This window comes from Macaca nemestrina, chromosome 2 (assembly GCF_043159975.1).
Source record: "Macaca nemestrina isolate mMacNem1 chromosome 2, mMacNem.hap1, whole genome shotgun sequence".
Taxonomy (NCBI): domain Eukaryota; kingdom Metazoa; phylum Chordata; class Mammalia; order Primates; family Cercopithecidae; genus Macaca; species Macaca nemestrina.
Genome location: NC_092126.1, coordinates 37,736,148 through 37,751,349, shown reverse-complemented (window position 1 = coordinate 37,751,349; position 15,202 = coordinate 37,736,148). Strand labels below are relative to the sequence as shown.

The 15,202-nt window shown below is 44.8% G+C and overlaps 1 protein-coding gene across 7 annotated transcripts in view; it reads right to left on the bottom strand.

Moving 5' to 3' along the window:
• Window positions 1-15,202, bottom strand: part of LOC105469899 (EPH receptor B1) — a 448,737-nt gene that overhangs the window by 111,886 nt on the left and 321,649 nt on the right. For all 7 annotated transcript variants that reach the window (XM_011721495.3, XM_071090949.1, XM_071090948.1 and 4 more), the window contains one exon: window positions 7,886-8,221. In XM_011721495.3, the coding sequence (XP_011719797.1) occupies window positions 7,886-8,221 (336 nt within the window). The remainder of the gene's footprint in view (window positions 1-7,885; window positions 8,222-15,202) is intronic.

Sequence of the window (15,202 nt, the reverse complement as noted above, 5' to 3'; positions counted from 1 at the left end):
ATGTTAATTTTCTGAAATTAAACACTTAGCTTGATTACTGTTTTGTTAATTGCTGCATTCAGAAACCCCTGGTGCTCCTGCCTGTTTAACATGGATGGTACTGTGAAAATGATAGGCGCGGGACTGGCATGCAGGGGGACAGACAACAGTGCTGGGATGCCATCCTAACCACCCTCCCTGCATTTGCTCAAGCAGCTGGGACCCTGCCAGTGGGGGAGGTGGGACAGGCCAGGTCGTAGAAGAGCAGCTCCTACAGAGCCATGGTTATGGTTTGGGGATGCAGTGCACACAGGAAGCCTCAGGTCTTACCAACATCTAGGAGAATATAGGGGGAAACTGCAATCACAGCTCCCCACCCAAAGATGCCTGATAAAGGAAAGATCACAGAGACAGCTAAAGCTGCACCATTTGCTGATGCCTGAGATTACTTTAAGAAAGACTGAAGCACTCATGCATGTATTTATTTAACAAGTTATTAGTTCATTCAATGAACATTTATTGATTGCTTTCTATATTTCAGGCACCCAACTAGACACCTATCTGGACACAATAGTCAACAGGATGGATACAGGGCTTTCTCTCCTGGAGATGCCAGTTAGCTCATGGAGTTGACTTGCCACAGGAGCATGGAGTGGATGGATCCCCTGGATCCTCTTCCTTCCCATCCTCTTTGCCTCTTTATGAGATACCTCTTTATGAGATAGTTCACAAGGTGAACCACAACTATCTCATAATCCAACTGGTGTCCCCTCTCCAATAAGGGTTATAACAATCTCATGTGGATATAAGATCCTTACAGAGTAAGAAATTTCCTCCAGTCTCATTGTCAGTAGCCATTTTTACTCCTGAAGCTATATACTTGGAGTGCCTGGCCCAAGATGGAGTAAACAAGCAAATAGGTCCCTGAGTCCTGTGGGCACTCTGGTAATCCTGGCAGAGTGAAGGCAGTTCTGGAGCTGTTAGCAGCATCACAAGTCACTGCTCATGACCTGGAAAGAAGAATTCTCATACCCAACCACTGTGTGGCCCAGCGTGTGATATCCACCCACAAGGAGTTCATTCAAATTGGTCTGTTGAACAATAAAATATCCCATCCAACACACTGTCACTGTATAGCTACATCCACCACCAACTGAAATGCCCTCTGGCAATAACATGTAGTTCCATCCTAACTTTTGGAATGTAAGAGTGGGCACCACAGAAGAGGGTGGTACCAAGATCCCAGCTGAGGGTGCAGCTGCACCCCATCAAGTCACTTCCCAATTCAGTCACCTGCTTACTTTGTGACTTTTCTGGGCCTCTGATCCCAGTCTCAGTGAGTGCTGTTGACTAGAATGCAAGCTCCACAAAGGCACAGGTTTTTGTCTGTTATGTGTGCTGCTGTGTTCCCAGTGTTTACAGCAGTATATGGCATGCAGAAAGGCCTTGAAAATATTCGACAAGTAGGCGAATGAATGAGAGACCCTAAGAAGCAGTACCCTTGAGCCAGTACTTGCAAGCAGTACTTGGTAAGCAGTCATAAAGAATGTGTTAAGTGAATGAATACATTTCCAAAGTTAAAGTGCCCAAACAAACCAATCCCTTTGAGAGTGGTTGAGTCTCTCTGTGTTCCTCTGAGTGGATCAGGGCTTGTAGCATCATCCTAAGCAACATTCCCTAAGTCTTGCTGCAAGGAGTCACAGCAGAGGAAGACTCCAGATTACCTGACTCATCTGGGAGGCTATCTTACGATGTTACCTGTGGGTCACCAGGACACATTCTCATCACCACTCCCCAGCCAAACACTTACATACTAATGCTCATCTGTGGGGACTGAAGCCATCTGGCAAATATTAATCAAGGCTCTCTGTGCCTGGCATTGTGCGGCCGTTCCCTCAGGAAACTGGTGGTAGGTGAGAAAGTGTGATTCTCCACACAGCTCACCATCTGGTGGAGGACCCCAAGGTTGCCAAGGATAGAAGCCAGGACATTGGTCAGGGGCAGTGCCATCTGCCGACCCTCTGAGCTCAATGGAGAACACATCATTGTTTGCAAATGGCCAGGGCCCTTCTGAGGCCAACTGGAAGTTCCTTCTCAATGCCAGAGCTTAAGAAACAATAAAAACAACCTTTTCTAGAATTAACAATGAGAAGAAAGCAACGAAACGAACTAAGAAATTGAATTAAGAACAGTGAAAATTTTATTTGCTTAAGTTTTTTTTTAACTTTTCTTTATTAACTTCAATGAAAGTTTTCTTTCAAGTCCTTCTAGTCTTTAAAATTCTCACTCAATCTTTTCTCTGCATTGGAGCAAATTTTGCCTGCTAATTTCCAATGAGCACAGCCCTTAAAAATGAACTGGCTTTAGCATATGGATCTTAACACTCTACATTTTTACAGGCAGCAGTGTAATATTGTTTTAATATTTAATTTTGAGATTTACATAATATCTTTCCTCCAAAGAGCTCAATACATTGCAATATCATAAAATTCCTTTTCATATTCAAAGATTACTCTTTATGCATGCAAATACTATATTTAACCAAGGAATAATGCAAATTAGGTGATGTATTCAGAGGAGTTGATGGGCTAGGTAATTCTTTTGTAAGAAAATTAGTGTATTCGAGTGACTTTAACTGTCTAAGAACTTCAAAAGTGTCTTAAAAATGGACAAACTATATGGGCTTGTAACTATTAACAGAAATAGTGTAGCATTTTTTTAAAGAAAGTAAGTAATGGGTTGTGTCTGTGTTGTGGGCATGATGAATAGTATTCCACATGGAAGTGGCATGCAGGCCATACATGAACTGCATATAATATAAATGTCAAATATAAATTGTGCTGATAGGATCATGCAAGTAAGGGGGAAATTGTTGCTTCTTCAAATACACAATGAGAAAAGATAGACAGGCTCCTCTGAACATCAGAATCATCCAGTGGCAGGTATCCAGGTTCTGGGCTCCAGTTCCTCCCTCATCATTAGCTCATTGGGATACAGACTTTGTCACTCTCGTTTCTGGTGCCTATTCCTCCCAGCACAGAATGGAGAAACCAATATCTGTTATGTATCTGATACAGATAACATCAGTCCCAAACAAAGAAACTGTGAAGCCTTGGAAGGAAACAGTCTAGGGAGAAAAAGTACAGCAAATTGCCCTCTAGCTCAAGACATATTCCCAGAAATGATGCTAATCTCTCAGTCCATAGCATAGTTTACAGAGTGATTTTCTATCTGCTGTCTCATTTGCTTGTCACTATAGTACTAGGAAGCAGGTATCATGACTCATATTTTATAGGTGAGAAATGAGGGATCTTGCCAGTTCAATGAACTTGCATGATTCATGTGAGGAGCAGAGAGGGAAAGAAAGCCCAGGAATACCCCACTGCACGCTGCCACCATGAGCCCAGAGGTGAGGAAGATGACTGCCCCACGGTGGAATGAGAATGGAAAACAGAGCATGCTCGGCAGTAAGACTTGGGTTAATCAGATTCACCCTCTGAATCAGAGGTTACAAACCATCGCCAACAGGCTAAATCCAGAATTGGATTTGTTTGGCTCTCAAGTGCTTTAAAATTTTCTAATCAGTTGTCAACATTTTAAATCTGGATTTTCAGCTTATAAAATCAGGCAGTGCTGGGCATGGCAACTCTTGCTGGAGCTGAACAATGGCTGCCTCTCTGTTTTTTAGTTCCCTGAAGTCCCCACCACTCCCTATTGCCTTGTACCTGGCCCTGCTTTGCTCCTCTCCATTACCTGCCTGGCCTTAGGGGTCTTTGAGTTTGTTCTCTTTGGCTTAGATGGTCCCAAGTTCATGTGCTGGTCGGATTCATCTTTTATACCCCCAAGATTTCCTCTGAGGTCTTCTTTTCCAACTTTGACACTCCAAGTCTATTTGGCAGAAGAGAGAAGTAAAGTTTGTCATTCACTTAATTCTCTCTGACAGCCAGATGATCCGGCCATCAGTCTGAATCTGGAGCCAGATGCCAGAGAGTGACTGCAGGAGTTAGTGGTGATAACAATCTCTCTGCAGATCACTTGGCCACTGGAACAGAGAGAGTTGCACCTGATCTGGTCTATTTTAAACTCATGGCAGCTGTATTCAGTGCAAGGATGTATCCCTGAAGACCTCACGTAAATTTGAGCTTGCATAATTCATGACCAATCCTGACCAAAGATGATGGACATTTTTTTGACAGCTAAAGTGGCCTAGCAATGTGGCAACAGCTTAGAGAGAGCTTATGACTTACACAGTCCACTACAATGTGATTTTTCATCAGTCTGAGGATAAAACGGCCACAAACCATCTCACAGCCAAGAAATGATGTTTCTCAGAAATATCTGTAGCCTAGGGAGGTGCAAATGATGTTTCTCAGAATCATTTGTTGGCTGTGAGATGCTGAGCAAATTCAAAACTGCTCTGACCTAAGTTTCTTCATCTGACCCACCTTCTCTATAAAAAGAACAAAAACAAAAACAAAAAAACATGTGGTAGGGGTTGGCACATTGGAGGTGCTCAAAGATGTCAGTTCTCTGCCACTGCCTTTGGACTGGGTAAGGATCCAGTCCTGAAACTCTTCAAGTGATACCTGGTCCTTGAATAGTTATGACTATAGACACAACTGGGGTCATGATGGGAGAAGATGAAGGCTCTCTGAATCTCAGAACTCAACAGACAAGCTTGTCTCTGAGTGAAAAACTGTATCTACCATGTGCCCAATGACCAAAAACAAATGATAGCAAAAATCTCCAAGGTCTCTTCTTAGATCTCATCTCTTGGAATCAAGAAGAGCCTATTGTTGGAGACTATGAAATGGGGGGCCCAGAGGTACTGCCCACTTTGAGGACAGAACACCATAAGGTAGACACAGACAAGGGACATCCTGTTGATCTCTTTCTAATCCTAGACTCTCCAAATCCCTTTAAGTCTCTGCTTTCTTATCAGAAAAATAGGAACAATAATCCCCAAGTCATTGTGTAATTACGAGGATTAAATGAGTCCACATAATTCCAAAATTCTTCGTGAACTCAAAAGAAACACAAACAGGAGGTGTCAACTATAATCATTATTACTCATCTATTTCTCAATCCGGGCCCACTCAGTAGTCCAAAGCCACTTCACAGTTTGGGCAGTTCCAAACATAGAGTATGCATTCAATAAACACAGGTTGACTTAATGATTGATCCCAGGACTCCTCTTGGTCAAATTCTTTGCCTTCCATCTAGCTACTAATGACCCAAACAGTAGGACAGGTGGCCACAGGTACAAAGAGGGGTCATACCATACAATGAAGCCAGGGGAGGAAGACCGAGCTAGATCTGACCCAGAGTGAACCAGCTCAGGGGTATTCTGGGAAGGTTAGACATGTCAGGACCTATTGGTAACACATGGGTCCACCCACCTCAGCCTGTCATGGATCTGAGTCATTAGAGTTTTTATGATGCCTACTTTTTAGTCTCTCTTCCACCTCTGGTAAAATACATAGCTTCTATTCATGGTTCTAAACTGTTCTCACAGAAGTTCAGGTTTGAATGTTTATTTGATGGTTCTCATCTTTAAAAAAATACTATCTGTTGGTTGAAAATAATTTGTATTTACACATAGATTCATCAAATCAGTGCAATGGCAGCCTGTTCCTCAGTCCACAGCCCATAGATTAGGAACTACTGGTCAACTTGATATTTGTTTTGCAATAACCATGTGCTCCCAAGAAGCAATTGGATCCTTCTCTCAGTGAGTGTAAACTCTCTGACACCAGAATTCCAGAGTGACCAAACAGGAATCATAGATTGGAAGGTGATAATGGAGGCTAGGACTACAAAATCAGGGATAATTAAGATTAAAGGGCCTGCCAGAGGGAGAACAAAGCACACGAGAAGTGTGCTCATGGAGGAGCAAAAGGGTGAGGATAAAAATGAATATTTTACATGTTGGTAATGCAGGGCCCCTTGCAAGAGCCTTGGTCCCCCAGCTCCACTGCAGTCTAGGAAGGTGCAGATGGCAAGACAAGCAGATGGGCAGGTTCGGGAATAGCAGGGTAAGAGAAGGGAGGGCAGAAATAAAAGCAAACCGATATAAGTGGCAGGTTTGTTCGCACATGCTTAGAGAGAGAGAAAAGACAGCCAAGCCCAGTGTAACATGACAGCCTGGCAAGATTGTCATTCCCAGAAGCTGGGACACTAAAATATTTCAGCCAGTTTTCTGCCTAAACTCTTCAAGGGAAATACTGCTAACAAAGGCTGCCCATGTTACATGCTTAACATAATGCAGAAATTACCATTCTCCTTTCTTTGGGTAAGACAAAATGTCACAACCTTTGTCTCACGGCACCAACACTGTGGTCACCAGCTGGAGGCTTCTACACTTCCACTCTTATTTTCTCACTACATGCGTATGCATGTAAACACGTGACCATACACATACATACAAACACACCACATGAACACACACACACACACACACACACACACACACACACACGCACAGAGCAACAACGCAGCCATCTGGACAGACACGCTCTCCTACGACACCTTTTTTCTTCTCAGTTCTGACAGCTTAAACTCAAGATTCATCTGCCATCAAAGATGCCTAAGATGCCTGGTTTTAAAAGAAGCAGAATGAGTCTGAGGGTGGGGAGGTGAGTAGGAAAGGACAGAGTAGAAAAGAGAAGGTCAGGGAGGCGCAGATACACAGAGGAAGAGAGAGCCGAGATAGATGCTTGGCTCCTGCTATTCTACTAACAAGCTGTCCTTTTAGAATTTGTTAATTGAGAAAAAAATCTATAATTCCAAATAACATCACGGTCCACTGCCTATGACCCTCATTGCCTGTACACGTGATGTTCACTTCCCCTCTGCAGCCTTGCACAGTAACCCCGGGAGGGAGATTGCTCATTTTTCTCTAACTCCCTTGGTATTTACTGCATGCGTACAGCATTTTACCTTGCAGCTTTGTGCTTTGTATCTATATCCTCTAAATTCGTCAGTTAATGAGTTTCATGAGAGGAACAATAGTGTCCAAGTATCACTGCATCCTTCACTGTGTCTAATCCACAGCGTGGCACACAGTACATGCTAAATGACTATCTCTTAATGATGAATGAATAAATAAGTGCATGAATGGACTGGTTAAATTGATAAAAAAATAAACAGATTCTTGCAAGAGCTGTGAAAAGTAATGAAGAGAAAAGATCAGAAGAGTGCAAGATTCAGAAATAAAGAAAAAGAAAATGTGTTCTGAGCTGTGCCAGAGGATGTGCTCGTTATTGGAAGCAATCTATTGCCATCTATCTGAGGTCTCAATAGCAGCATATCATTAATCAGAGCAAGCTATAAAGGAGAATACACTTTTGAACTACATAGGTTTAATTGGAAAATGAAGGCAATATTGATTTTATCATATGATTTCTGGAAAATTTCTGTCATTGGGTTTCCATAAAGCATCATTGGTGGTCCTGTTCTCAAAGCCTTTCAGTGCCTCCACTCACTCACCATCTGTCTGTCCATCCGTCCACCTACCCACCCCTCTGTCCATCTGTCCATCCATTTACACAATCCTCTGTTTGTCCACTCACACACCTGTCTGTCCATCTCTTCATCCATCTTTCCAACAGGATTTGTTGAGCTCAGGCTGGATGAAGAGCACTAGGTCCTATTCCGGCTTGGATACACCTCTTTGCTTTTGTGCTGGGCACAAGAAAATCCCCTAGTCTGCAGCTCATTCTCAGAAGCGCAACACTACACCTGCCTTCTCCATGTGATCACAAATGCCCATCACCTGACACGTTCACTCCTGGACAGAGGCCTGACAGCACACTGGCAGGATGGGTGTGTCTGCAGCTGTGTCCCTGCCTAGAGACAAAGAGCCAGCCACACATCCACACAGGAGCACAGAAGCCTCCAGACTTACCGGCTTGGTTTGTGGTGATGTTGACAGAGACATGCTGTGGGGGAAAGGGACTCTTGCTGGAGACTCCATTGATGGCCTGGATGTCAAAGGTGTAGGGGGTGTGAGCCCACAGGCTGCTGATGGAGACACGACACTCAGTCAGGCCCAGCTGCCTGGGCACAAACTCCACATTGTCGTCACAGCGGGAGCAGCTCCGGCGGTCTGCCCGGCACTTTTTGCAGATGATGTTGTAGGTCACATCATCCCGCCCACCTGTCTCCCTTGGAGGGTGCCACTCCAGAATGATGGATGTCTCATTGACGATGGAGATAACATTGCGGGGACCTGATGGGACACCTGCAGGGAGACAAAGAAGGGTCCAGTGAGGCCAGACATAAGCTTCCTTGTCCAGCATCTCTCTTGTCTGCCTCTGGTGCATTCCCATCCTCATCTGTGCGCTCGCCTCCCACTCCTTCCTCAACCCCAAATGTCTATGCTCCTATTCATTTTGAAAAAATAATAGGTGAACAGAGATGACACCGTGTCCCTAGCTCCCATTTCAATCATCTTCACTGAGGCTTTTCTTCTTTCAATCACATGTGCCAAGGGAAAGAAGGTTCCAGGACCTGGGTTTAAGGCCTTTTGTTCTCAGGATCAAGCCGCATCCTCCAACCAGGTTTAGGATTAATAAAATGTATATATATTGAACATTTACCGGATTCTTTGTCTAATCTTAATTGGTGCAGAACTCAACGGTAGAGGGATATGAGTGGCCCCTCCAAAAGCCCTAACATATTCTGAAATTCTGCACAAAATCTCACACAATTTAGGATCTATGTGGTGTGTGCGTGGTAGCAGGGATGCATCTCTGTAGGACAGGCTTCCAGAGCACCTGAATAAATGCATATTTACATTGCACCAACTTTGACACATGAGACAAGAAGCAGAATTGGGTGGGAGAGGTCCATGTAGTCACTTTGGGCCCCATGACATAAGAAAACATGAGTGTGTTTAGACGTTCTGCTTGCTGCTTTATATACATTACCTCATTTATTCCCCCACAAGACCCCTACCAGGAAGATACACTAATTATCTCAGTTTAATAGAAAGGGGAAGTAAAACTTAGAAAGGAGGCTGGCTGTAGATTGCATAGGTCTGTAAGAACTGAAGCCGGTGTGAAAGACCATACCTGCCTGATTCCAAAGCTCACGTTCTCAACTATAGCCCTGCTCTGAACAGACCTTCTCTTACAAACCAGATAGGGTCGCTGGGACTCACAGAGGGCAGCCTCCTTCCTCTGGAAAGCTCTGTTTATGGCCACTTTACACAATCTGGCGAAAATTGAAATGCCCTGTTGCAAAACTGTGGAAATCCTGGTGCTTCATAGAAGACCAAAATATTGCTGAATTAATGGTCACAATGCTGGGCATTTTTGAGATTAAGTTGGAGAATCTGTTGCCCAAAACCAGAACAGATCATAGCCTCAGGTTCCCAAGTCTGAGCCTTGCATCTCCTCAGTGTCTAACCGATAAAAATGAATCCTGCCCGGAAGCCCCACTTTCGAATGGCAGGTCTGCTGGAGCAGCCGCTTCGGATAGTAATGCATTCAGAATTCATGCACGTGACTGTCACCAGCTGAACGAAGACATGTGTAAAGTGGTTCATGCTGGAGACAGGAATCAAATGCCAACACACAAAATGAGGGAATAACAACAAGGTCGGGGGGCACCAGGGAAGGATTCTGTGTTGAATCAGTCAACAGCAAGCAGCTACAGCAGAAAGCAAATATTAAATCAGGTTCTATTAAAACATGAAAGAAAATCAGTACTGTACCATATAAAGCCCATTAGGCCTGAACTAAAGCACAGCGTTCATGCACGCTTGTGACAGGGCAGAATTCATGAAGCATTTTTACTGAAGTCTTGCAAACAGCATTCAAGAATTCCCCACCCATCTGCCCAGGAATAAACATCTATCTCTTTCCAAATAATCACATAGCTAGTGCTGGGAAGGTAGTCAGTACTGTCCCACGTAGGCTCTTACGGGGCTGGGCCAACCTTGCCCCATAGTGCACAATTCATTACCATCCACATTGGTCACTGCCTGTCTTAGATATGTCTGTTTGCTTCTGACTGAAGGGACACAGACCATAAGCTCTCAGCAGTCAACGCCACTCTTGTTAGTCTCACTTTTATAGCAGAGAGCCTACACTCACCCACGGGCCCCTGTTTCTCATCTCAAAATAAAGACATTCACTGAGTGCTTGCTTTATACTAGGTGTGGGGTGAATCTTTTTATCTCAATGCATCCTTGGGACATCCTAGGCTATCACTCAGAAGGCAGCCTTGGGTGAAGGGAGAAGCAGGCACTGACCAAGAGAGTGACCATCCATCCCTCTCACCCATTGAGACTTTCCTCGTTCAATTATCTCCTCTTTCCTTTGAGCTTTGGCTACACTCTCCCCACTGACTCCAGCTTCTCAATGTAAACTCATACAAGTCTTTGCCATTTTCAAACCAAAACATCATCACCTGGCATCTCTCTAAACTGCACACCCTCTCTTCTTTACTCTTGGCTGAGCCAAGCTTTTCCAAACAAGATCCTACACTTACTGTCTTTCTTCTCTCCCTGCTCAGCCAACTGAAGCCTGGTTACTTCCCCACTTCTCTGCTATGACTGCTTTTCCTTTGGCTTTCTATGTGACAAATCCATGGAACACAATTCAATCCTTACCTTCCTTAAAACCTCTGTAGTCACCAGTCAGGCTCTGGGAGCCACATGTTCTGCATCCCCTAACATAGGGACTATTAGCACAATCTGTCCATCTTCCACTACTTTTCCTTAGATATGTCCCTTCCTCTCTATCCCCATGGCCTCAGAATTCTTGGCCTTATCATTTTTCCTACCCTACTGCAAAAGCCTCCTAATTCATTCTCCAACATTGCTTCTGCATCTCTCTGATACAGTCTCTTCTGCCAGAGTGTGAGTTCTAAATTGCACATGGAGTCATAGCGTTCCGCACAATTCCCCCCCTGCTTCCTGATTATCCAAAATGCTTGCCCTCCTTTCCATGCCATTCAAGTCCCCGTGGGATCTTGCTGTTCTTGATCTCATCCCTGGCAGTTGACCTTCACCCCTCGTATTCTGGCTAGTAGAAATGTTCCCGAAATTTCCTGTGCACACTAAACTCTCTTCTTACCTCTGAGCCTCAACACAATGTTCTTCCCTCTGTCTCAAGTTCTTTTCCCTCTGTATCAACTTGATGAACTCCTGCCTACTCTTCAAGGTCTAGCACCCATTCCACTAGGACCCTTCCCTGAGGTCCAGCAGTCATGCTCTCCCCATCTGGGCTTCCATAGCTCATTTCCAGGTGCCTAAGTGAGGCTCCATCACTGCATTGTGATAGTCTCCTTCTCTTTGTCATCCTCACCACACTGTAGCCTCCTGGTAGGCAGGGGCTGCTGTCTGGTCTGTTTCTGTGATTCCTATCCCCAGACAGCACTTTGCCCTCCAACCTGGTTTTCTACCTTTGCTCAGTGTGCATAGAAAAAGGTTCCCCACATATGCCCCTCTCCAGCATAAGACAGGATGCCCTGCTGTAGGTGGATGGAGGGGCTTTGGAGAGGCCTTGAAGCAGCAGCAGTAATCAGTTGTGACCCACTGCTTGTTACTCTAAGAGGCAGAGGCTTTGGTGAGGCAAAGGTGGCAAATGAAGAGCTGGATGGAGAATTTTGCCCAGTCTCTGATCTAGTGGCCTCCCTGAGAGCTAGGAAGACCCACCCTGGTCGATGCTGCTCCATGTCTGTTCATTTGCTCCCAGCTGCTCAGGAGGAACAGGAGGAAATGCAGTGAGTTTCCCCCCAACCCCCAACTCCCTTTCCAAGGGAAGGGATTTTTCATGTTGATTAGGAAAAGTCTTTATATAAAGCAGCCACTGCCCCCTTCCCATTCATGTGTGCTTTTCAGAACAAATGCATCTGTGGGGCATGAATAGGGGCTTGTGAGGGTCATGGTTGTTGAGTACAGGAGTACATAAATCTGAATCCTTTCCTTCCAAGGAGCAGAAACAGACATTAAGGGCCTTCCCTGGAGAATGGGCTCAGAGGGTTAGGAGAGCCAGACATGCCCTGCAGTGTATCATTCCCCTGCCTCCTTGAGGGCAGGGGTGCGTCTTGTTCCTCCCACAAAGCAAGTGCCAGTGCATATTTCTGGAGGTGACCAGAATCTGGGCCACAAAAAAATGACCATTCATTATTTACTCATTCACTCATTTACTCCCTTAACAAATACTCCTGGCATTCTTTTCAGCACTTGAGAGGCAGAAAAACCAAGATGGGCAAGCTTCTTCTCTTATGGAGCTTATATTCCAGTGAGAGAAAACTAATAGACTAGAAGGAAACAGAGAAATAAATGAAATTATTTTAAATAAGAATAAGTGTTATGAAGAAAAAGCACCAGGGCTCAGATGGCCTCCTAACGATGCTGGGCTCTGTCTCTTATTCCCATGAGGCCCGCTCCAGGGCTGGCAAACCAGGGTCTCATGTCTGGGTGGTTAAAATGATGATGGCCCCAGATGTCTGTGCTGTAGCATCCTGATGAGATGGGCATATTCCTGCAGGTAGACTGCTCAGTCTCCCTCATGCCTAAATGAAAGTCTGACCAGGGTAGATTTGGCCCCTGCATAAATCTCCCTGGAGGAAGGTGCTAAGCCACTTCCCTACCCATCCAGGCACTGCCTCCTTGGCTTGGAGCCCTACTCTTGCAGGGAGTATTCATCCAGAATCTGGGTCCCCAGCAACATCTCTAGGAAGGAGGCCAATTGAGACCACTAAACAAAAACATTACAAGGGGAAGCAGAGAGGGAAGCCAGAACAGCGAAAGAAAATCTGCCATCTCCTTCAGCAAAAGCCCTCGATGAATGCAGTGGCAGGGCTCAGCACCGTGGTCTCCCCGTCTGAGCTCCCTGCTCTTCCTCATTTTTCTTAATTACATACAGACAGGCTTTTTGAAGCCTCTCTGATCTGTTACCAGGGTTACTTCTGATGAATGCATTCTGTTTAAAGGGCTAAGGAAATTCAGTCCTTTTAAAGGGTGGGAGAAGTGTTGAGCTGTGATTTTCTGTTTGGGTGAGGAGGGAGTGTGGTGGGTCATGAGTTATGAAGATGGGTCTCCAATGTCCTCCAGGATGTGCCTGAGAGGTTGGCTCAGACTGCATGGAGGATGGTTGTCACTGGGATCAGAAAGGGTTAAACAGGATCCTTCTAGACCCACAGGGCCAGCCCAAGTGTTGTCATATTAAGATAGAATCTCCTGCTTCTTAATGTGATTTGGGCCAGATAATTTCTTAAAGAATGGTGAGACAGGGTGTGTGGGAGGGAGTGGGTGATTTTATTTGAAGGCATTAAACTGGAAATAAGAGCACTCCTGAGTAATCAAAGGGAAAATCTGCTGAAGACAGGTAGGCCCCCAAAGCCAATTCTTTTATCAGGAATTTAGTAGTAAATTTCAGGCTGGTATAAGGTGCCAAGCAGGCAGGGTATAGCTCATTGTGCACTGCTGAAGCCAGGGTCTGTGTCCTGGGATCCATCCCCATTGGGTGCTGGTGAAGGTTGCAACCATAGTGGTTGTCCACAAGGTTGGAACTATAACCTGAGAGAAACGCTCCCCTGGAAAACCCCACCTTCAGGCTGGGATCATGCTCCTCTGCATCAGGCCAGAGGTGGGGCCCTCCCTACTCTGTGCATGACCACTTAGAGAATCTGATAAAACAAAGCTTTTCCCCCAGAAAAGTGAACATGTGTTGGAACACATGAGTTTTCAGACTCCGAGTGGGTTCTTAGTCCCCTGAAACCAACTGATGAACCTCCTAAGTGTTCACGGTGACCAAGTTAAAATATATTCTCTAGTTGGTTGACCTTGAGAAAGTGAACTTCTAAGTCTCAGTCTCCTTATCTGAAAAATGGTAAGTCAGAGAATTTAATGAGATGACATGCCTAAAGAGTTTAGCTGTAGCTGGTCCACAGAGAAACTGAGTAACATCTCAGGCTATTAGTAGTAGTAGTATTTGTATTGTCATTATTGGATTATCTGGAACCTTCACCTGCTCATGTAATTAAGACTGACCTAATTCAGCCACCCTTTCTTGAGCAGAGACCCCTCATTCAGAATTATGCTAAAGACTGTGAAAGCCATGAGGTCGTGGAATCTATGTTGGGGAAACCTGACGTAGGAGTCCATACCTAAGGAGTACTGGAAACTGTGAACACACACAGTAAAGGATCAAAGTGATACAGATGCAAAGGGTTACAGATGTTTGGGAAAAGACATGACCAGTGCAAATCAATAGATTCAGAGATGATCTCTGGCACCTGTCCAAAGAAACACCTTGGAGTCTGCCTGCCACAATCTGCACCTTCCAGGCCACATAGCCCCAGCAAGCACTTCTACCAAGGGGTAGAACCTTAACCTTGAGCATGGGGCTGTGTTTCTAGAATAGGTCCAGTTCTTATTAGGTACTGGGCTTGTGGCTTCTGTCCACACCTGTGTCTCTGCTTCCTGGCCTCCCTAGCGGTAGCCTGACTTTAACTTGGTATCTGGTATTCATTGTCCTCCCCTGACCTATGGGAAAATAAACTTTTCCTTTACTCCCACAGCAAACTGTGCCCTCTTTTCATTCTCCCTTTAGGTGAAAGAATTGCAGTGGGGTCCGGGAATGAGCCAGGAAGGACACTTGATACTCAAGACTCCTAGGTATTATCAGGAGAGCAACAAATGTAATGTTCTCCATGGCTGAGAAGATTCAAGATTGTAGTTTGGAAAAAGTACTTCAATATGAACTTCAATATTGAATATGTACTTCAATATCGACTTTAGCACTCTTCAATATGAAATGAAGGTGAAGAGGTGGTAGAGAGGGTGACCAGAAAATGATATCAAGCATATGGATGGTGGGAGTGTGGTGTGAGTGGCTGGGAAGGTAGCATGGTCCAGAATTCACTTTTCAAAATAAGGATTCTACCAGAGTGTTTCTTTCTCTGTTGGTTATTGTGACACAGCTACTTAAATGAACCATGTCTGAGTGACTGGAAGGCTTCCTGGAGAAGGTAAAAGGATCTTTGAGATTTTATGGGGAAGTAGAATTCAAGAAACAGAAGCAGACAGGGAAATGGGGGCTGTAGAAGTTTGAAGAGGTCTTCTATGGGAGCAAAATATGCAGGGAACCAACTCAGGCTGGTTATTATACCTAGCCCAAAGTATGGCACACAGGGCTAAAAGCAGGATAGGTTGGAGGATAACATAAGCCAAAAGAGGGAAAGTTTCAACTGTCAGCGATGTAGT